General features: G+C 36.8%; 1 protein-coding gene across 1 annotated transcript in view; it reads right to left on the minus strand.

The window, feature by feature from the left end:
* PTH2R (parathyroid hormone 2 receptor) overlaps positions 1-24,258 on the minus strand; it is a 92,851-nt gene that overhangs the window by 57,754 nt on the left and 10,839 nt on the right. Inside the window, exon 2 of the mRNA XM_003925594.4 lies at positions 14,076-14,178. Within this exon, the coding sequence (XP_003925643.1) occupies positions 14,076-14,178 (103 nt within the window). The remainder of the gene's footprint in view (positions 1-14,075; positions 14,179-24,258) is intronic.

Here is a 24,258-nt window from a genome sequence, read left to right on the forward strand (position 1 = left end):
TTCTCATTTCCTACCAATACTGGGTGTTATTTTATCATTCCTAGGTCACAGGATTTAAGAAACCTGAAGGTAGAGATTTTTGTCTGTTTTTTTCTCAAGCTTTAGCCACGTTCCTAAAATGCACCTGGCACTTGGTGGAGGATTAATAAATATTCAATGACAGTTCTCTATGGTCTTCAGGACTCCTTTCAGTTAGTGATGAACTAAATTTCCAAGAAGACAGACTCTCAGCCAAATTATACCCCAACTTCCCAAAAAGAGATACCTTCAATGACTACTGTATTAGTTTTCTATCACTACTGTAACAAATTGCCACAAACTTCACAGCTTAAAATGACAGAAATTTGTTTTTTCACTATTTCTGTAGGTCAGAAATCTGCTGGGCTCAGCTGTTTCTCTGCTTGTAAACCTGTGAGACCAAAATCAAGGGCTAGGCAGGGCTGTATTCCTCTCTGGAGGCTCTGAGGGAGTATCTGTTTCCTGGCTCATTTGGGTGGTTGGGAGAATTCAGCTCCTTGCAAACATAGAACCAAGGTTCCTATTTCCTTGCTGTCAGCTGTCAGCTGAGAATGTCCAGAACCTACTTGCTTTCCTTGGCTTATGGCCCCCTTTTCCAATCTTCAAAGTGATCAAAGCAGGTTGAGTCATTCTTACATTTTTTTTTTTTTTTTTTTTTTTTTTTTTTGAGGTGGAGTTTAGCTCTTGTTGCCCAGGCTGGAGTGCAATGGTGCGATCTCGGCTCACCGCAACCTCCGCCTCCTGGGTTCAGGCAATTCTCCTGCCTCAGCCTCCTGAGTAGCTGGGATTACAGGCATGCACCACCATGCCCAGCTAATTTTTTGTATTTTTAGTAGAGACGGGGTTTCACCATGTTGACCAGGATGGTCTCGATCTCTAGACCTTGTGATTCACCCTCCTCGGCCTCCCAAAGTGCATTCTTACATTTTTAATGTCTCCTGCTCTCTCATTTTCTGCTGCAACTCTGATTCTTTTGCCTTCCTCTTCCACTTAAAAGGCCCATATGATCACATGGAACCCACCCAGATAATCCAGAATAAGTTCCCCTATTTTAAGGTCTATAACCTTAATTCTATCGGCAAAGTCCCTTCTGCTATGAGGCACAACATACACAGGCATAACAGCAGGTATTAGGGCATGGATGTCCTGGGAGGGCCATCATTCTGCCACCACAAGTACTACCCATTACAGCTCTCTCAATTTTTTAGTTGCCAGTTACACTAACTGTGCTGAGGATTATTGTTCTGGTTAATGTTCATGTTGTCAAGTTGTTTGTGCAGTTTTGAACAGTCAGCATAATAGAACCTCACAGAAACACTGATCTCTATAGAAAAAAATTCAGTTATGAACCTGGAATTAACTTATTAGTGTCTACCATATCACATAGAAACAAATACTTGATTTGCTATGTGCATTGCCATAGCAATAAGAAAAGAAAATTTCTTTCCAAGAACATTTTCATAGAAAAAGCCTTGCTTTGCTCACATAATAAAAGCCAGAGCTTTACATATCACGGGCAAGGCAGAAAACCATTGCACTAGTGCCTGCTTCTGGTGCACAGTTCCACCTGTCTCTCTTTCCACCATTATCTGCTTTGTTTTTCCTTCTCATATACAGAACGTAATGACTCCATCTCTCCCAACAACTTTGCCCTAAATACTACATCTTGATATCTTTCAATTCACCTTTTCATTAACAAGTCACATGTCTTTATATATCTGGACTGTCCAGTCGATATGGGTGCAGTATCTATTTTATAATCTACATAAATTGGACCTGGACACACATTCTTGTTCCTTGGTAACTAGATTTCCCTCCAGAATGTATGCTGCCATGTCATGTGCTATTTTCTAGCAAAAGCCAATGGCCCGTTTATTCTATAATTACATAGTTTTAAAACTCCTGTGGAAATTTTTTTCTTTATGCTCTAAAAGGGACAGTTTTCTAGTTCCCTACAAGATACCATCTCACACATGTGCACACATGGACATACTGCCCAAACTTTAGAGAACAGACACTCCTCCAAAATATTTCTGTAGATCATGCTTATTTTTCTGGTTGTTCTTTGACAAAGAGAATAGTAAATATTTATAAAAGGTCAAAAAAATTGAAGAAGCCATGAACCTCACATAGAAAATAGAGTTTTTGAGGGGCAGTGCCAAGATGGCCAAGAGGAAGCAACACCAGAATGCAGCTCCCAGCAAATGAGAAACAGAGGACTAGAGGACTTCACGATTCCAAGTGAGGTGCCAAGTTCATTTTAGGAGGACTGGAAGGACTCTGAAAGTAGCCCAGAGAGGGAGCCAAAGCAGGGCAAGAGCCACCCAGGGAGAACGAACCAAGACAGGGTGGGGTGTGTCCCCACCTGGAACATGCAGCCAGCTCAGAGTGTCCAGGGACTTCACCCCCTCAGTGTTCCAATTTGGATCCTGTGCTTACCTCATCCCTCCTGCAACCCATGGTCCATAAGAGCCCCACCAGACTGAGGGGCACCAGGGGTTGTCAATGCAAATCTGAGCAAGCACTCCCACTTTGTGCCACAAGTTGTTGGTGGGACCTGGGCAGAAGTTTGGACTAGCGCCAGCAGGATGGAACAAACCATCCCACAGAAAGAGGCAGAGTTGAAAGCAGGGAAACAGGTCATAAGGCCTAGCAGTTTCCCCACACACACACACACACACACAAAACTCAAACTGAAGACCACATGCCAGAGAACTTGGCAGTAAATACATGAATATGACCCCAATCAGGCAGATTGAGCTCAGGGAAGGAGAGATACCATTGGGAAGGTGGGGATAATTTCACCTGCAAACAAACCCCAGGGGAAGATCAGCCACCCAGCAACCTGACTGAATCCAAGGCAGCCCAACAGCACCTCTACAGGCCAAAAAAGATACAGCTCCAACTTCAACAGAAGGACATCCACTCAGAGATTTCTCCCAAAATCACCAACTTCAAAGATCAAAGGGAGATAAATCCACAAAGATGGGGAAAAAACAGCATAGAAAGGATGAAACCATCAAAGATCAGAACGCTTCTTCCCCTCCCAGGGATCACAACTCCTCACCTTCAAGGAAACAAAATGAGACAGAAAATGAGTGTGATGAATTGACAAAGCAGGCTTCAGAAGTGGATAACAAATTTCTCTGAGTTAAAAGACCATGTTCTAATCCAAGGAAAAGAAACAAAGAACACTGTAAAAGGTTAGACAAAATGCTAACTAGAATAACCAGCTTAGAGAAGAATATAAATGATTTGATGGAGCTGAAAAATGCAGCACAAGAACTTCATGAAGCATGCACAAGTTTGAACAGCTGAATTGACCAAGCAGAAGAAAGGATATCAAAGATAGAAGATCAAATCAATGAAATAAAACAAGAAGGCAAAGGATTATAAATCGCTCTATTATAAAGACACCTGCACACATATGTTCATTGCAGCCCTGTGTACAATAGCAAAGACCTGGATCCAACCCAAATGCCCATCAATGATAAACTGGGTAAAGAAAATGTGGCACATATACACCATGGAGTACTATGCAGCCATAAAAAATGATGAGTTTGTGCCCTTTGTGAGACATGGATGAATCTAGAAACCATCATTCTCAGCAAACTGACACAAGAACAGAAAACCAAACACCACATGTTTTCTCTTGTAAGCGGGTGATGAACAATGAGAATACTTGGGCACAGGGAAGAGAACACCACTGACTGGGCTAGGTGTTGGGGGTGGAGGGGAGGGGAGGGGAGGGAAAGTGAGGGGGAGAGGGAGGGCAGGGAGGATGGGGAGGGATAACACAGGAAGAAATGCTTGATGTAGACGACACGGGAGGCCAGGGGGATGGAGACAACAAACCACCATGGCATGTATGTACCTATGCAACAGTCCTGCAGGAGGCAGAATGTGCACATGTATGCCAGGGCCCAAAATACAATAAAAAAATTTTTAAAAAGAAAATCAAGTTTTGTTTTGTTTTTTGAGACAGAGTCTTACTCTGTCACCCAAGCTGGAGTGCAGTGGCACAATCTTGGCTCACTGCAACCTCCACTTCCCTCCACTTCAAGCAATTCTATCTTAGCCTCCCAAGTAGCTGGAACTACAGGTGCATGCCACCAAGACAGGCTAATTTTTGTATGTTTACTAGAGATGGGGTTTCACCATATTGGTCATGCTGGTCTCAAACTCCTCACCTCAGGTGACCCACCTGCCTCTGCCTCCCTAAGTGCTGGGATTACAACCATGAGCCACCGTGCCTAGCCAAAAAATAGAGATCTTAACTAGCATTCTCTCCTTGATCATCACTGCCATCCTATGTGAGTAAATACTTTCATTATTTAGTAAGGATCTAATTAATTGACTAATGGATTGCCAATCTCTCTTCATAAATCAGCACCATTAATTATAACTCTGTAATTCTTTTTGTGTGCCAGGACAAACTAATTATGAGTGAAGCTTGTCAAACCATGACATTTACACGGAACAGTCTAAAATTTGGAGAAGTTTTTTCTCTTTTCAAACAAAATGTGCCCATACTTGGAATAATAATATTTTGGATTGATAATATTTTGGTCTTTGTTTTTTAAGTACTTGAATAGTTTTATAGCTGAGTGTTTGCATTTGTATATCCTTTTCTCTCTTTCATAAACATTAGGAAAACTTTTATGTTCTTATGTCCTTTTATTATAAAAATCTTTCATAAATAAAATAGAAAATCACATACTCATAACTTAGAATTGACAGCTACTAATATTTTGTGATAGTTAATCTAATTTATTTTTGCTATAGATTTTTAAAATAAATTATAGACAGTCTGACAGCTCACTCTTAAATATTTTGATATGTATCTCTTGATTTTAGAAGAATGTAAAAATGAAAATTCCTTAAATTAGCTAGTGAATTCAAAATGTCATTCTAGTGTTTTACAATTTTAAAGTAAAGAACACTTGAGTCAATTTCTCTATAATTAGATATTTTAATTGAAGGTAAACCAAAGTTTGACCATATTTAATTTTGTCTTATTTGCATGGAAAAGGATGTCCATAAAAACAAGGATCTCAAAAAAGTTTTTTCTCTTTTAGTATTTATTCATCTACATGCTTCACATCATTCACACCTTCATAAATTTTAGATGCTACCTACGTTAACAGTTATTCTTTTATGTATAATTCATATGATGTGTGACTGATGCATAATTGCTTATCTTGGCCCATTCTATTTCCTCTTTCTGGACTGTCTTTGTGATGGTTAATATTAGGGTCAACTTGATTGGATTGGAGGATGCCCAGATAGCTAGTAAAGTATTGTTTCTGGGTGTGTCTGTGAGGGTGTTGCCAAAGAAGACTGACATTTGAGTTAGTGGACTGGGAGCGAAAGACCCACCCTTAATGAGCGTGGACATCATCCAGTTGGCTAGAACAAAGCAGGGGGAAGAAGGTGGGATAAGTTGGCTTGCTGAGACTTCCAGTTTTTATCTTTCCCCTGTGCTGGATGCTTCCATCCATTTCTCCTACGCTTGGACATCAGACTCCAGGTTCTTTGGCCTTTGGACTCTTGGACTTACACCAGTGGTTTGCTGAGGGTTCTTGGATCTTTGGCCACAGACTGAAGGCTTTCCTGTTTTTGAGGCTCTTGGACTTAACTGAGCCACTACTGTCTTCTTTCTCCCCGAGCTTGCAGACGGCCTATCGTGGGACTTCGTTTTGTGATCAAGTGAGCCAATTCTCCCTAATAAACTCCCTTACATATATAAGTATATTCTATTCGTTCTGTCCCTCTGGAGAACTTTGACTAATATAGTATTCTTACTTTCCCCTCATCACATCTAATTCCTACTTCTTTACTTTTAACATGAGATCATTATTCTTCCAGGAAGCCTTCTCTGATTAATTAAGATGCTTCTTCAATGGTTCTATAGTGGTTAAAATATCTCTGTTGTTAAAATTATACACCATCCTGAAAGATGTCTGCCTTCCTTATTAAACCATTAACCCCACAGGGAAAAGACAGAATCTTGTTCATACTTTCCAGAGCTTACTACAGAAGTAAAACATTCTGGGCACAAAATAATATTTGTTGAACTGTTAAAGGAACACTAAAGATGATAATGTTGGCCTAGGTGATCTCTGAAGTATCTTGTAGCTCAACATTTTATAAGATTTCATAGAAAACAGCTTATTCAGCCATCATAGATAATAATGCTTGCATATTTTTTCATAACGATACATCTCCTTATTAGTAGATTTGCATCTAAGGTATTAGGATCAGCATTCTTTAGAAGTTGCATGAGTTCCCTTTTTAGATACTATTAAACTAGCCATTCAGAAAACTTTTCTTAGTAGAAGATACCTACTAAGGCAATGTTAACATAAGGCCCTTCTTTCTTTAAATATGGCTTAGCTGGCTATAAAGTAAAGGAATAAATTGTAGGCTAGAAATATAGGAGCAGCAAGCACTACATTTGGGGTTTAGCTTAGAGGCTTCTACTGACCTGTTTGCTTAGACTTAAGAGTTTTTGTAGTGTTCAGGTAACAAAAGATGAGCCTGAGGCCTTATGGTGTGGAGAAATTGAACAGGAGACCCCTCTAGAAAGTCAGTATTCCCAACAAATGACGTTTCTCTTGCTAGTGGGTGGACAAGAAATAAAATCATCCTTCAGAAGGAGATTAGTTTGTGTCACTCTTGGCTACATTTGGAGTTGGAATAGAAAACAGTGGGGGAAAATTCTTCTCTAAACATTTCTAACCACCAGCTCACATTCATGCGTGATCTAAATTTAGTTTAAATTGGACTTAGGTTAATAATTCATCTAGTCATCTTTTAGTTAAAAACACAAATTTTCTCTAAAAAATGCATTTTTTAAATTTTTTTTTTTTTTTTGAGACAGAGTTTTGCTCTTGTTGCCCAGGCTGGAGTGCAATGGCGTGATCTCGGCTCACTGCAACCTCCGCCTCCTGGGTTCAGGCAATTCTCCTGCCTCAGCCTCCTGAGTAGCTGGGATTACAGGCACACGCTACCATGCCCAGCTAATTTTTAGTATTTTTAGTAGAGACGGGGCTTCACCATGTTGACCAGGATGGTCTCGACCTCCTGACCTCGTGATCCACCTGCCTCGGCCTCCCAAAGTGCTGGGATTACAGGCTTGAGCCACCGTGCCCGGCCTAAAAAATGCACTTTAAATGAGAAGCTCATGAGTTGCTCATCACAAATTCTTAGCCACACAAGGAAATAAGCCACCATGTGTGGTGGTCAGCATTGACCAGCAAAGTCTGTAGATATTAGAATTATCATAATGCAGCAGGTAAAACATGTCTAGGAATAAAAAGAAGAGATTTGAAATAATACTGAAGGAGGAAGAAACTATTAAAATTGAATATGAAGATTTTAGAAAACAAAAATATAATAAAAATTTACTAATGGATGGATTGAGCAGTTGTAAGACAAAGCTAAATAAAGAGTTGGCAAAGTGGAAAATATATTCAAAGAAATTACTGAAACAGCAGTAAAGAAACAAAGAAAATGAAAATATGTAAGATACTGACACACAGACGGTAGTATAAGTGGGTCCCACATTTGTCTTCTTAAAATTTCAGGAGATGAGAGAGTATAAAGGGGAGCCAAATTTCAAAGGCAAAATAACTAAAACATTCCCATCACTCAATAAAGATATAAATGCTCAGATTCAGGAAATCCAACGAATCTATACCTACACACAGAGTGAAACTGCAGAATATCAATGTTAAAGAGTTCTTAAAAAGAGCCAGACAGAAAAAAGCTAATCAGCAAGAAAGACTGAGAACTGATTTGTCAGTAATAACAATGAGAGCTATAAAAAATATATATATGTATGTATCTTCAGATGATAAAAGTAAATAATTTTTAACGAAGGGTCATATGTCCAGAAAAAGTATCTTTCAAGGTTAACACAGAAATGAAGACATTTTCCAACAGACAAAAACTGAGATCACTATAAACATATTCTAACATAAAGATTCAAAAATAAAGAACATTTTATTTTAAAAAATTATAATAACATAAAATTAAGGTAGAACTAAAGACCATATAATTTGGAAGCAATTGAAGTATCTCAAACTGAGTATCTTATCTGGAAAAAGAAAGTGGATAATAAACTTTAAACTTTCTGAAATTAAATAAATATGAGGAAATCCAAGACTTGAATGCAGATCTGGACCAATAGACATTTACAGAACTTAATAGACATTTACAGAACTCATAACCACAAATCCACAGAATATACATTCTTCTCAACACCACATCACACTTACTCTAAAATTGACCACATAATTGGAAGTAAATCACTCCTCAGAAAATGCAAAAGAATGGAAATCATAACAGTCTCTCAGACCAGAGTGCGGTCAAATTAGAACTCAGGATTAAGAAACTAACCAAAAACCACACAACTCCATGGAAACTGAACAATTTTCTTCTGAATGTAGACTGGATAAACAATGAAATGAAGGCTGAAATAAAGATGTTCTGCGAAACCAATGAGAACAAAGACACAACATACAAGAATCTCTGGGACACATTGAAAGCAGTGTCTAGAGGGAAATTCACAGCAATAAGTGCCCACATGAGATGTTTCTAAAATCGACACCCTATCATCGAAATTGGAAGAGTCAGAGGAGCAAGATCAAAAAAAACCTCAAAAGCTAATAGAAGACAAAAAAATAAGTAAGATCAGAGCAGAACTGAAGGAGATACAGACACAAAAAAACCCTTCAAAAAATCGACAAATCCAGGAGCTGGCTTTTTGAAAAGATCAACAATATAGATAGACTGCCAGCCAGACTAATAAAAAAGAAAAAAGAGAAGAATCAAATACATGCAATAAAAAATGATAAAGGGGACATCACCACCGATTCCACAGAAATACAAACTACCATCAGAGATTACTATAAACAACTCTAGGCACACAAACCAGCAAACCTGGAAGAAATGGAAAATTCCTGGACACTTGCATTCTCCCAACTAAACCAGGAAGAAGTTGAATCCCTGAATAGACCAATAACAAGGGCTGAAGTTGAGGCAGCAATTAATAGCCTATCAACTAAAAGAAGCCCAGGTCCAGATGGGTTTACAGCTGAATTCTACCAGACATACAAAAATGAGCTAGTACCACTTCTTCTGAAACTATTCCAAACAATACAAAAAGAGGGAATCCTTCTGAACTCATTTTATGAGACCAACATCATCCTAATACCAAAACCAGGCAGAGAGGCAACTAAAAAAGAAAACTTTAGGATAATATCCATGATGAACATCAATGCAAAAATCTTCAGTAAAATACTGGCAAACAGAATGCAACAGCAAATCAAAAAGCTTATTCATCATGATCAGGTAGGCTTCATTGCAGGGTTGCAAGGCTAGTTCAACATATGCAAGGCTATAAATGTAATCCATCGGATAAACAGAACCAAAAATAAAAACCACATGATTATCTCAATAGATGCAGAGAAGGCCTTTGACAAAATTCAACAGCCCTTTATGCTAAAAACCCTCAATAAACTAGGTATCAATGATACGTATCACAAAATGATAAAAGCTATTTACAACAAACCCACAGCCAGTATCATATTGAATGGGCAAAAACTGGAAGCATTCCCTTTGAAATTTGGCACTAGACAAGGATGCTCTCTCTCACCACTCCTATTCAATATAGTATTGGAAGTTCTAGCCAGAGCAATAAGGCAACAAAAAGAAATAAAGAGCATTCAGTTAGGAAAAGAGGAAGCCAACATGACTGTATATTTAGAAGACCTCATCATCTCAGCCCAAAATCTCCTGAAGCTGATAAGCCACATCAGCAAAGTCTCAGGATACAAAATCAATGTGCAGAAATCATAAACATTTCTATACATCAATAAAAGACAAACAGAGAGCCAAATCAAAAGTAAACTCCCATTCACAATTGCTACAAAAAGAATAAAATATCTAGGAATAAAACTAACAAAGGATGTAAACGACCTTTTCAAGGAGAACTACAAACCGCTGCTCAAGGAAATACGAGAAGATGCAAACAGATGGAAAAATATTCCATGCTCATGACTGGGAAGAATCAACATCGTGAAAATGGCCATACTGCCAAAAGTAATTTAAAGATTCAATGCTGTCCCCATCAAACTACCAAAGACCTTCGTCACAGAACTGAAAAAAAAACACTTCAAACATCATATGGAACCAAAAGAGAGCCTGTATAGCCAAAACAATCGTAAGCAAAAAAACAAAGCTGGAACAAACAACAAAGCATCACGCTGCCTGACTTCAAACTATACTACGAGGCCACAGTGATCAAAACAGCATGGTTGGTACTCATACCAAAACAGAGACACAGACCAATGGAACAGAACAGAGGCCTCAGAAGCAACACCACACATCTACAATCATCTGATCTTTGACAAACCTGACTAAAACAAGCAATGGGGAAAGGATTTCCTGTTTAATAAATGGCGTTGGAAAAACTGGCAAGCAATGTACAGAAAGCAGAAACTGGACCCCTTCCTTACACCTTACACTAAAATTAACTCCAGATGGATTAAAGATGTAAATATAAGACCTAACACCATAAAAACCCTAGAAGAAAACCTAGGCAAAACCATTCAGGACACAGGCATAGACAAGGACTTCATGACTAAAACACCAAAAGAAATGGCAACAAAAGCCAAAATAGACAAATGGGATCTAATTAAACTCCAGAGCTTCTGTACAGCAAAGGAAACAATCATTAGAGCGAACTGGCAACCAACAGAATGGGAAAAAATTTTTGCAATCTACCCATCTGACAAAGTGCTAATAACCAGAATCTACAAAGAACTAAAACAGATTACAAGAAAAAAACAAACAAACCCATTTAAAAGTGGGTGAAGGATATGAACAGACACTTTTCAAAAGAAGACATACACAAGACCAACAAACATGAAAAAATGCTCATCATAACTGATTATTAGAGAAATACAAATCAAAACTACATTGAGATACCATCTCACACCAGTTAGAATGGCGATCATTAAAAAATCTGGAGACAACAGATGCTGGAGAGGATGTGGAGAAACAGGAACACATTTACACTGTTGGTGGGAGTGCAAATTAGTGCAACCACTGTGGAAGACAGTGTGGAGATTCCTCAAGGACCTAGAAGTAGAAATACCATTTGACCCAGCAATCCCATTACTGGGTATATACTCAAAGAATTATAAATTGTTCTATTATAAAGACACATGCACACGTATATTCACTGAGGCACTGTTTACAATAGCAAAGACCTGGAACCAACCCAAATGTCCATCAATGATAGACTGGATAAAGAAAATGTGGCACATATACACTATGGAATACTACACAGCCATAAAAAACAATGAGTTCATGTCCTTCATAGGGACATAGATGAATCTGGAAACCATCACTCTCAGCAAACTGACACAAGAATAGAAAACCAAACACCACATGTTCTCACAGGCGGTGGTTGAACAATGAGAACACATGGACACAGGGAGGGAAGCATCACACACTGCAGTCAGTTGGGAGTGGCTAGGGAAGGGACAGCAGGGGGTGGGGATGGTGGGGAGGGATAATGAGGGGAGAAATAACAGATATAGGTGCTGGGGGATGAAGGCAACAAACAACCTTGCCATGTATGTACCTATGCAACAGTTCTGCATGATCTGCACATGTACCCCAGAACCTAAAGTACAATATACATACATATATATATATATATATATATATATATAGAGAGAGAGAGAGAGAGAGAGAGAGAGAGAATGTGGTGTGTGTGTGTATATATATATATATACATATATTCTCTAAAGTACTATATATATATATATATATATGAAAATTTTCTAGGTTAACCACTAAAAGAATTAAATATAATACATATCTTCAATACTAGTTAGGGGTGGCAGGGGATGGAATAAAATGAGAAAAAGGTCTCAATCAATCCAAAAGAGTTGGAGCTGCAGAAGTGGAAGAGACAGAAGAAGAGCTGGTGAAATAGAAAGCCCAAATAAGATATTAGAATTAAACTCAAATACTGTATATTAGTAATTACAATTAATTTAATTGAGCTAAATTCTTCGGTTAATAGACAAAGATTATCAGAATGCATAACTCTATGGATGTCCTGTTTGTAAAAGATACTCCTGAAATCTACGTATACAGGAAAGTTTAATAAAAGTTTAATAAAAGAATGGAAATATGAGTTGTTAAAATTTAATGAGTACAGAGTGTCAATTTTATGGGAAATTTCTGGAGATTGATTGCACAACAATGTGAATATACTTAACACTAATGAAAAGTACAATTTAAAAAAATTTTAATGGTAAATTTAATGTTATATATGTTTTATCACAGTTAAAGCATTTTTAAAGGACTGGAAAAAATATACAAGGCAGATATCAAGAAAGAAGAAAACAAGTGTTATTTGTTAAATTTTTGTAATATAATAATTTTAAGTTGTACATATTTTTTAAATATGAAGGAAAAGTATCCTAGAGATAAAGAGGGCTACTTCCTATCTATAAAAGTTTTAATTCACCAGTAAATCTAGTATTTCTAAACTTAAATATACTCATATATTTTCAAAATATATGAAGTAAAACTATCTGATAAATTTTTTGATGAAAAGTTGAAAACTTATCATAGTAGCATATTTTAAGATATATATATATATATATCTTAATACTTCCTGATATATATATATCAGGAAATAATAGGTGAAGCACTTTTTTTTAACATTTTTACTTTTATTGTACATACTTCATGTTACACTCTACATTGTTCACTATTCTAGGTGAAATGATACATGAAATATAGAGGAACATTATTTATAAAATACCAAAACCTTTCAAGTTTTTGCTGATTAATTTCACCAGATGCTCTGAAATAATTTGCATCCATGGGCACAAATTTCATTTCTTCCTTCATAATACCTACAATATGTAACAATTATAAGTAACTCACCTAAGTATGGCAAAAGATGCAAAACAAGAACACAAAAATGGAATGCAAAAGAAAAGTAACACATTTACATGGTAGTTTATAAACAAGCAAAGGCCTGAAAAATGAATTTAGCAACTAAATTCAATTTTTTCCATAAGCCAAGGTTGTATTACCTTACCTACAAATCATGTACAAATGGGTCAAGTACATTTAAAAAATCATATGGATGCAGAATATATGAACCACCCAACTAATAAGCTTAACGTAGTGGACACTATAAAACATTGTACTCAGAAACTAGAGAATATACATACCTTTGAAGACCACATGGAACATTATCGAAATTGACAAGAATACAAGCCATTAGGTCTCAACACATTTTTAAAACTGAGTATCATGCAGACCACATTCTCTGATCATAAACATTGTGAAATCAATCACAATTATTTTTTAGTATTTAGAGAGGTATGAAGTAGATTTCAAACTGCATATTTTATAACAGAGGGAAAACTTTAAGATCATTTTCTGCTGCATTCATTTGGGAAGGCAGACAGCAAAGCAAATAATACCCCACTTTCAACTTGAATTTGGAACGAATTAAGAGATTGCATAAAATGTCAGGCAATGGAAATAAAATTATCATTTTACTAACAAAAAAGGTTTTTTGGAGAACATGGTTTAGGTCTATAAATGGGCTTGCTTATGTACTGCTTTAAACTGAGCTTACTACCTAAACCTGCAGGCAACGTCCACAGAGACAGAGCCTGCTCCTCCAAGCTCACTGTATGGTCAAGGGCAAATCAGTATGCATGCTCTCTACAGGAAGACAAATTCTGAAGAAAGGACTAAGGGATAGGCTGATGTGCACATGTCCAGTTGCTATTCTCAAACTTACTATCAGGCAAGTCACTCCTTCCACAGAGTGGGAAAAGCATGTGGAGTAAAGATAAAAATAGTGTTATTCTGCTACACAACCCTCCTCATGGAAATGTGGATTGACTGATAAGGATATCCCTAACACTAAAGAAGGAGGGAAATTTGCTATCTTTACAAGAACAGATAGGAGGTACAAGGGGAGTCAGTCTTCTTGGCATCTTTACCTCCCTCCTGGAGTTGGGCTGTGATGTTGAGTTCACATTGTACTTTTGCTTTCAGCACAAGGACAATCTGCTCCTCTATAGTAATGGTGCCATCAGAATCCAGCTGTAAAAATGAACAAAATATAAACATTTCCATCATGGTTTTTAAAGCCAGGATACAAACTTTCATTATTTTACCTTCTAATGTAATTGAAAATGAGTTTTGATATCAAGCTATCTGAAATAGACCTTTACCTGAATCAAAATTCAAAATCCATCAATGCATAAGATTTTAGAATAATTTTACTTTTACCTGATTAGCCTTTTAAAAAATCTTATACCAGAAAAAGTGAGAAAATTTTAATATAGTTAGTAATTATATTAGAGATAATAGACTAAAAAAATAAGAGATATCACATGAAGAAAAAACAAAAAATAATTATATTACAAATAATATACTACAAAAAATAATGTACAAAGAAAAAAATAATTTCCTGCAATGATATGCTTTCATCTAATATAATACAAATTATTTAGTACCAAGAGTGGTTGGTTCCAGAGGAACAGAATCTTAAAGAAGAACAATCTGTATTTATCACCTATAGCTGTGTAACAAAACATCCCAAAATATTGCTGCGGCTTAAAACAACAAACATTACATTGTTTCACAGTTTGGAAGATGCTTAGCTGGGTGGTTCTGGCTCAGAGCCTCTCATGAAGTTACAGTCAAGACTTTGGTCATCCTGATCAATCATCACTCCTGACTCCCTGGCTGCCCACTACCCACCAAGTTATCCTTAAAAACTCCAATCCCCAAATGCTCGGGGAAACTGATTTGAGTCATAATAAAACTCCAATCTTCAGAAAGAAAAAAAAAAAGACTTTGGTTATGGATGCTGTCATTTAAAGATTTGTCTAGACTAAAGAGTGTGCCTTCAAAATGGTCAAATCACATAGCTATCAGCAAAGGAGTCTCAGTTCTTCAGTGGTAATTGGGAGGAAGCCTTAATTCCTCAACTCATTGTTCTCTCCAAATGGGTGCTTAAGTGTTTTGATAACATGACAGCTGGTTTCCCACAGAATGAATGATTCCATAGAGATGGATGCCTTTGATGACCTACCCTTAGATGTCGCTCATGGTCAATTCCACCATATTCTGTTTGTTACAAGTAAGTCACCAACTCTCACTCAAAGGGAAATCAGTTAATCTTCACCTCAAATACCAAAAAAGTTGTAAATATAATCTTAAACAACCACAATTTTCTACATGTGGTCATCAATTTTCTAGAAAAATAATACTATTTTGTTTCTTGCAGATTTAATAACAATAACAGCATCCAGAATTTTGCATTTCTTTTCACTGTTGGGGACTTAGAAATTCTTAAATCAAATGAAATGATAAAATCATTAATTAACCTGAGTGACAGACTTTCAATACTACAATTCTTTGCAAATACCAAATCATTAATTTCAGGCTACAAACACACATTTTCTAGAACTATTCTTTTAAAAAAGTGGGAAAACAAACCTTTTTAAATTGTGCAGTAAGACATTATGGATGAACATTAGAAACAGAAAGATGTTTACATCATTGACCATAGAAAGAACAATTAGATTATTGATAATTATTTATTTATTTGTTATTCGCTGAGCACAGGGGACTTTAGTGATGATGGTACATGACAAGGTGGGGCTCCCTAAGCCACTTCCTCTTGAAGGGGTCTGCATGGAAACTGTTAGGAGGGGAGATTCTCAGTGTGGTGGGAACTGATTGTGGCAAGGACTCCCTAGCAGTGAGGGCCTCTATCTTCCTCTTGTGATATTGCTGGGGCTGGTGGTCCGGTGTTCTTACTCTTTGGAGGCCATGTGGGCCATGAGGTCCACCACCCTGTTGCTGTAGCCAAATTCATTGTCTTACCAGGAAATGAACTTGGCAAAGTATGAATTGGCAAAGTTCATTTCCTGGTAAGACAAACTCATTGTCTTACCAGGAAATGAACTTGGCGTTGAGGGCAATGCCAGTCCCAGCATTGAAGGTAGAAGAGTGGGTGTCACTGTTAAAGTTGGAGGAGACAATCTGGTGCTCAGTATAGCCCAAGATGCCCTTGAGGGAGCCTCTGTTGCCTGCTTCACCACCTCCTTGATGTCATCATATTTGGCAGCTGTTTCCAGATGGCAACTCAGGTCCATGACTGACACATAAGCAGTGGGGACATGGAAGGCCATGCCAGTGAGCTTCCTGTTCAGCTCAGGGATGACCTTGTCCACAGCCTTGGCAGTGCCAGTAGAGGCAGGGATGATGTTCTGGAGAGCCCTGTGGCTGTCACGCCAGTTTCCCAGAGGGGCCATCAGCAGTCTTCTGGGTGGCAGTGATGGCATGGACTGTGGTCATGAGTAGCAGCTCAGAGGCAGTTCTACAGTCATATTTATACCTACTTATATGTAAATTAAGGGGTAGATTATATAGAAATTTCTTTAAAAAAGAGTGGTAACTGCTGGGTCATTGGGTCATTGATGTGAAAAGGGACGGTAACTTTCAGTGTTGCCATGGCAATGGTAAACTGGTGTGACACACTGGAGGATGTGTCTTATAGAAAGCTGCTTCTACCCTGTCCCTGTTTTAGCTAGTCCTCAATTTGTTCCAGTCTCTGAGCCCCACCTCCTACCTCAATATCTCAAGAGTTCAGCTTTTTATTCCATCTCATTACATGTGATTTGCAGGTCATGAATCATTGCCTCCATAATGATGTACTTTCCTTTAAAAGGCACATCTTTTTGCTTTGCTTTGTAGTGACTCTCTCACTCAACTATTTTGTCAGTTCCTATAGCTTTCTTTTCCAATTCTGGCTCTACTATTATTGTGGTCTGATTCTAAAAATGTTTGTCTTAAAAGCCTAAGAAAATATTTCCTCCGATATAACTTGAGCCTGTACTCTTGGCTTTAAGAAAAGCTGAACTCTTGAGATACCTTACATGCACAGTTCACAATAGGGTTTACACTCCTAGGAGAAACAGTGCCACTGCTGATCAGACAGGAGGCAGAGCTTAGGCAGTAATGAGAGCTATATACAGGAGGCAGAGCTTAGACGGTAATGTGGCTGTATATACAGATGAAACTTTGCTTGCCGGCCCACCACTTACCTCCTGCCGTGTGGCCCAGTCCTAACAGGCCACGGACCAGTAACAATCCACAGCCCAGGGGTTGGAGACCTCTGATTTACAGTGTTAATTCCTGACTTCCACAATCAGATTAATAAAAAAGACCTAAAAAGTACCCTCAGTACAGGTTTCCAATAACTTTGAGATTAAAGAACTAAATAAAAATTTCTAAAACTCTAAAGAAAAAACCAGTGGGTTCATGAAACTGCAAATAAAGATCAAGCAGCACAAAATAATTATGTAAGATTCAATTAATTCATAAAAATTGTAATTTTTATAACTTTCATTTGAAACATTATGAATTCTTACATGTTTTGTTTTTCAGGTTTAAGAAAACTTTCTCTCTTAAGCTATCTATAATTTACAGCAGTTTGGTAAAGTATACTTTTATGAACAAAGGTAAAAACATTTACTTTTTCTTTTGACTCAATCTCTCCAAAATTCAGAAACTATTCCTATTTTTTATTTTATGACAATATAGTTATTTACTTAAGTTCAATAAAAATCTGTTTTCTTTATTACAGGATACAATGAGAAATATTAATCATATTACCAAGGTTTGACAAAGATGTCATATTTAAAATTATGTATAGGTACTGCAGATAAAATCTGAAGCCTGATTTGATTTGGCTTCCTTTCCTTAAAAAATTTTTTTAAAGTCTAATCTGAGATTAAATCGCTGCTCTTCCTATACTTAGGTAAATAATCAGGCCAAATCTGATCAAACTATATTTATTTTACAAACAAATTAATCTTACTCTGACTATCTTTGATAAAAATTGGGGTGATTATGATACACCTATTATTAGATTATAACATTGTTTCTGAATTCTTGCTATCTACATGTAGACTGGACTGAATTCTAAATTCTCCTAGGTTCTTCCAATATCTGGCTACAATTCTCCAACTAAGAATAGGAGCCACTCTGTTTCTAAGGCCCTGTAAGTTGAAACCAAATGAACTTCAAGGGACAAATTTTGTGCCTGATGTGTGGACCACACAGAGAGCTCACCAAGCCCAATGCCATAATCAGAGACATTTAAACTGCAAAATTGATGACAGTAGACAACTCTTCCCAAGATCATTGGAACAAGACTCCATATTACAATGAGACTCTTACCCCTCTTAATTCCTTTTTAACTTGAGAGAATAATGCTGTAATTAAAATTTCACAATTAGTAACTATTATGGGTAATTCGACAGAAACTGACCTAAGAAATCCTTTAGTCACCTACTGAGTAACTTTAACAACATCTCCAACATAACTTTTTGTGTAGTGGTCCCATTTATAAAGTTGGCACTCTCTGCTCTAATTCAACCCAGCCATGGAATGCTGCTCAATGGCTACAACTGGTCTCACCCAGTTTCCCCATGGTCTTTCGATTTGCTTAGTTTGTTGCTCTCAGGCTTGGCCTCTTGGTTCAATGCCATTGTACAAAATAAATTTGTTATGCTCCTGCTGGTTTTACTTTGTATTATTTCCTTTAAACATTGGACCTAACTGTGGCCTGTCCCAATTCTATAGAAACAACACTCCTAATAGAAGAATGCTGGCTCAGTGCTTCAAATGATAACCAATACTTATGGAACCAACAAAATTGAATGTGAACAGTGGACTCCGGGAAGATTTAGCCTGAAAGCCACTTTCTCCAGGTCAAGCTTGTTGCTCAAATGTGGCTGAAAGTGTTTTAATGCTGATTCCTAGTCGCCAATTACTTCTCCCTGATGTTAGACCAGACCAACAATCCAGGACAGGTGCATCTTGGCACCAAGGGACAATCAAAAGCAACCCACAGGAGAGTCGATCAGTGATGGTTTCAGAGAAATGTGAAAGTTGTAACATTCAAACTAGAGTAACTTGTGTCAAGTCTTGGCAAGTGGAGCAGGGCAGAACCATGAAGGCAGGGCTCTCACAAATGATTTCCTGGATAATGAAACTATCTCAAGAAATTTTTCCAAACCACAGTTTACTACATGAAACCGCTTACACAAGGACAACTAGCAACACAAGGACAGCTAACCAATTATACAAGAACACTTGCCTGACGTGCTGTCTTACAAACCCAACCCAAAACTACAGGGGACCCCTACAACCTCCCAGAATGGTTTAAGAGCAAAGTAAAGAATTAAAGCATTCCCCCTCACTGGCCTGTAACAAGGCTTCTGGACGCCCCCACCTTTTCTCCGCAACTGGCATGTGAGGAGCCTGGTCTTCCACCCCTCCTGACGGTAACATGTTATCCCTCTACTTCTCTGCTGGAGGAGTATCAGAGAAGACCTACTGGAGAGTCAGCCTAGCAGTAACAAGGCTACTCCCATTGTAGTGTCAGTGGAGGCCACATGAGGACCAAAACTCATACTCCCAGCCATCAGGAACTGGAGCAGCCCACCATAGGTGTCAAAGATGGCTGACTGGGCAACCAAAAATTCTACTTCCATAAGCAGTAATAAGGTGATGACCCCACTTCCCCAACTATGTTAGTACTAGATAAAGTAGAGCAAACAAAATTACCAAAGACTAAAAGAGGGACATTATATAATAATACAAGGGTCACTCCATCAAGGAAACATGGCTCTCTAAAATGTATACGCATCAAAAAAAAAAAAAAAAAGAGTTGCAAAATATGTGAAGCAAAAACTGATAGAACTGAAAGAAGAGGCTGGGCACAGTGGCTCACACTTGTAATCCCAGCACTTTGTGAGGCCAAGGTGGGTGGATCACAAGGTCAAGAGACAGAGACCACTCTGGCCAACAAAGTGAAATTGCATCTCTACTAAAAATACAAAAATTAGCTGGGCATGGTGGCACACGCCTGTAGTCCCAGCTACCTGGGAGGCTGAGGCAGGAGCTTGAACCCAGGTGGCGGATGTTGCAGTAACCCAAGATCGCACCACAGCACTCCTGCCTGGCATAAGACCAAGACTACATCTTAAAAAAAAAAAAAGAAGAGCTGAAAGAAGAGATCAACAAATCTATAATTACAATTGGAAACTTCAACCCCCTCTCTCAACAACTGATGGAACAACTCAACAGAAAATCAGCAAGAACAAAGAACATGGAACTCAACAATGCCATCAACCAAGATCTAATAGACATTTACTGAACACTTCACCCAGTAATGGAGAATAAACTTTCCTTCCAAATGCATATAGAACAAATACCAAGGTAGACCATACCCTAAATCATAAAACAAATCTCAACAATTTTAAAAGAATTGCAAGCATACAGAGTGTGTTCTCAGACCACAATGGAATCAAACTGGAAATCAATAACAGAAAGATAATGAAATGCTCCAAATGCTTAGAAACCAAACACACATCTAAATAAACTATGGGTCAAAAAGAAAGTCTGAAGGGAAATCAAAAGTACATTGAACTGAATGAAAATACACAAACAACATATCAAAATTGGTGGGACAGACCTAAAGCAGTGCTAAGAGAAATGCATAGCACTAAATACATCCATTAGAAAAGAAGAAAAGTTTTGCAATAATAATATAATCTCCCACCTCAAGAACCTAGAGAAAAAAGAGCAAAATAAAACCAAAGCAAGTAGAAAGAAGGACATCATAAAGATAAGAGGAGAAATCAATGAAATGGAAACAGAAAAACAATACAGACTGTCAGTGAAACCAAGAGCTAGTGATTTTTAAATTACCAATCATATTGACAAGCTTCTAGAAAGCCAATCAAGAAAAAAAGGAAGAACACACAAATTAAACTATAGAAATAAAAAAGAGATAGTGGTTGCCAGGAGTTGAGGAGGAGTGGGACGTGCAAAGGAAGAGGATTTGTGTATAAAGAAGATCAGAAGGGATCCTTCTGGGAAGAAAATTGCTCTGTATCTCAAATGTTATCAATGTTATTATCTTGGTTGTGATATTTTACTGTAGTTTTATAAGGTGTTATCATCTTATAAGTGATAAAGGGAAAACTGGGTAAAGGATACACAGGTTCTCTGCCATTAGTTCTTACAACTGCATGTGAATTTACAATTACCACCAAAAAAAATCATTTTTTAAAAAAGAAGCCTTCTTCTCTCACTTAAAAAACACAAAATATTACCTAATTCTAGTAAATGAAAATCTACCACAAAGTGCTCATAAGAAAAAGAGGTATATAAAAATGTTATAGATATGATTATTTTATAATTTTACAAAAATCTCTTTCCTAAAGTGAAGTCTCCTTAATGAATATAATGTTCTCTTAGAAAGTTATTATAATATTTATATGTTAAGTTTTACTTTAATTTGGAAAGGATTAAAATGATATGTTTTTTAAAAATGAATTCCCTTCTAGGCTAGTGTGATGGTTAATTTTATGTAGCAACTTCAGTGGCATAGGTGCCCAGATTACATTTGTTTCCAGTGTGTCTCTGTGTCTGTTTTCAACCAAGATGAGCATTTGAATCAGTAGACTCAGCAAAGCAGATTACCCTCCTGCAATGTAACTGGGCCTCATCTAATTTGTTGAAGGTTTCAATAGAACAAAAGGCAGAGGACGAAGAAATCTGCACCGTTTTTTCCCCTGCCTGGCAACATTTCATCTCATCTTCTCTGGTCTGAGGGCCATCAGCTTCCCTGGTTCTCAGACCTTCAGACTTGGACTAAATTATACCACTAGCTTTCCTGAATCTTCAGCTTATCTTAGTGCTTCTCAGCCTCCACATTGTGTAAGTCACTTCCTCAGAATAAAACTCTTTGTGTGTGTGTGTGTGTGTATATATATATATATATATATATATATATATATATATATATATATATATATTCCACTGGTTCTGTACCTGAAGAACTCTAATATAGCTAGCCATTCTATTTTCCATAGTCTGAGAGAAAACTGAGCTGTCCTATAAGAAGATATTTTGCTTTGAATTCAGCGTTTCTCATATACTCCGGTATTAAAGGGCCAAGTAACAAATCAATTTTATGAACTCTCTGCTCCATGTTTTCCCACAGGCCTCAAAAAAGTTTATATAAACTTACAATTATTTTATTTTCCTTTTCTTAAATGCCAATGTCACACTCATGAATGTGATTCCCTTGAGGTAACTGAGGCTTTTACGTTGTAAAGGAGGTTTAACAATGAAAACATGTTCCTAATTATTTAGAATGTATTGTCTGTAATATTGCTTTAAAATAAAGGAATCTGTTATAATAAACATTATAGTTTTGAGAAGAATATTATTGAATCATCTACCTTTAAATTATGAACTATGAAATTATTTTTGTTTAGTCCTTTTTTAATTCAACATAAAAAAGAAAAACAGATAAGATATACAGCATAAATCTATAAAGGAAGTATAAATATATAAAGAAAAATATATAAATATACAAACACAAGGAAGCAAGCATACTTACACAAACACTACACACAAACACACGCACACACACACATAATATGAAAATGTCTTGGCTTCTTGAGTTTTTAATCCTTTCACATAATGAACTCTAATTCAAACTAAATCTGAAAATCAGTTAATTTTGCACATTTGGCTACAAATTCTAAAAATTCCCATGACCCTGTTCATGCAAGAAGCAAATTGAAAATGGTTTAAGAAAAACATGTCTATCTATGGTGTGGTTCATACACAGTTAAATGAAAACATTAAGAATGTGATCACATTGAGCTGTCATCCTTCAAAGCTATCAGTCATCCTTTTCTCTTGTATTTTAATTAACTGCATGTGAATTTATTATATATATTTGTAGAGCTCCAATTACTACTTAGAAACAAAGCATGGTTACATTTTTAAGAGTCATATAATGATGATAGAGACAAAGAACCGATCAGCAGTTACCAGGTGTTGCTGAAGAGAGCAGGAAGTGGCTGTGGCTATGAAATGATTCCTGTGCTGGAACTATTCTGTAACTCAACTGTGGTGGTGATCACATGCAACTCCACAGGTGATAAAACTGCATAAACTAAATACACGTGTACACACACGAAGCATGTATAAAACCAATGGAATCTGCGTAAGACAGAGGGATTATATCAATGGCAATTTCCTGATTGTAAGATTGTACTACAGTAATGAAAGATGTTACCAGTGAAAGAAACTACATGAAAGGTGTTTAGTGTCTGTATTATTTCTTACATTGCATGTGAATCTATAATTCTCTCAAAATACAGATTTTTTTAAATTTATCTGCTAAAGGTTTTAAGGAATTGTTTAATAACTATAGCCATGAAAAACACCAACTAGATTTTAAGTTAATTATAAATTAAGTGCAAGATAGTCTATTTTGAGCTGAAGTAAGGGCAAATATATTAAGACTACTTCACCGGGAAAAAAATTGAGAGAAATCATGCATTAGGTAGTCCCTCACAACTTACATAGGCTCCTGAAAATATGAGACATACTCTATCATCCTTTGATAAGTATATGGCATGTTTCTTCATTGATTTAATATTTACCTTTTTAAGCCTTAGTAAAGCTTTCTTTTTTGTCATATATGTTCAGCATAATTCTTCTATTCATTTCTAGTTTTTTTATCGCTATTACTAATATGATAGTTTTATCATGCTAAGTAGTAGTTTTTTTACACATAAGGAAGCTATTTTATTTCCTATTTTTAATGTCATTATTCGTGACATTACTGAACTTTTTTAGTTTTAATAGTTTCTAGTAAATTCTCATGGCTTTCTTATAAAAGTATTGCTAACATCTGCAAACAACAGAATCAACAGAAAAAAGCCAAAATTGCTCATAAGGCATTTGTATTTTAACATAAAGTTAGAATTGATTTTTCATGTTTTGCAATGATAAGCAAAATGGATATACTTCTGTGACATTTTGCCTTTTTTTCTCCCCCCAAAATAGAGCTGACTTGCACCTTTACTCCTGGATTTTCTATTTAGCTTTTCTTATTTTTTCCATCTTATTCTAATGAGGTTCTCCTCCTATTAGACTGTAGATTCCCACCTTTGAACAGTACTTCCTCTTAAGAAGTACTTGTGTTTTTATGACCCACTTTATTGCAATAAACAGACCTGGAATTTTTCAAATAAATAAAAACATGTCTTTTCAAAACCATTTCTTGAA

This window comes from Saimiri boliviensis, chromosome 5 (assembly GCF_048565385.1).
Source record: "Saimiri boliviensis isolate mSaiBol1 chromosome 5, mSaiBol1.pri, whole genome shotgun sequence".
Taxonomy (NCBI): domain Eukaryota; kingdom Metazoa; phylum Chordata; class Mammalia; order Primates; family Cebidae; genus Saimiri; species Saimiri boliviensis.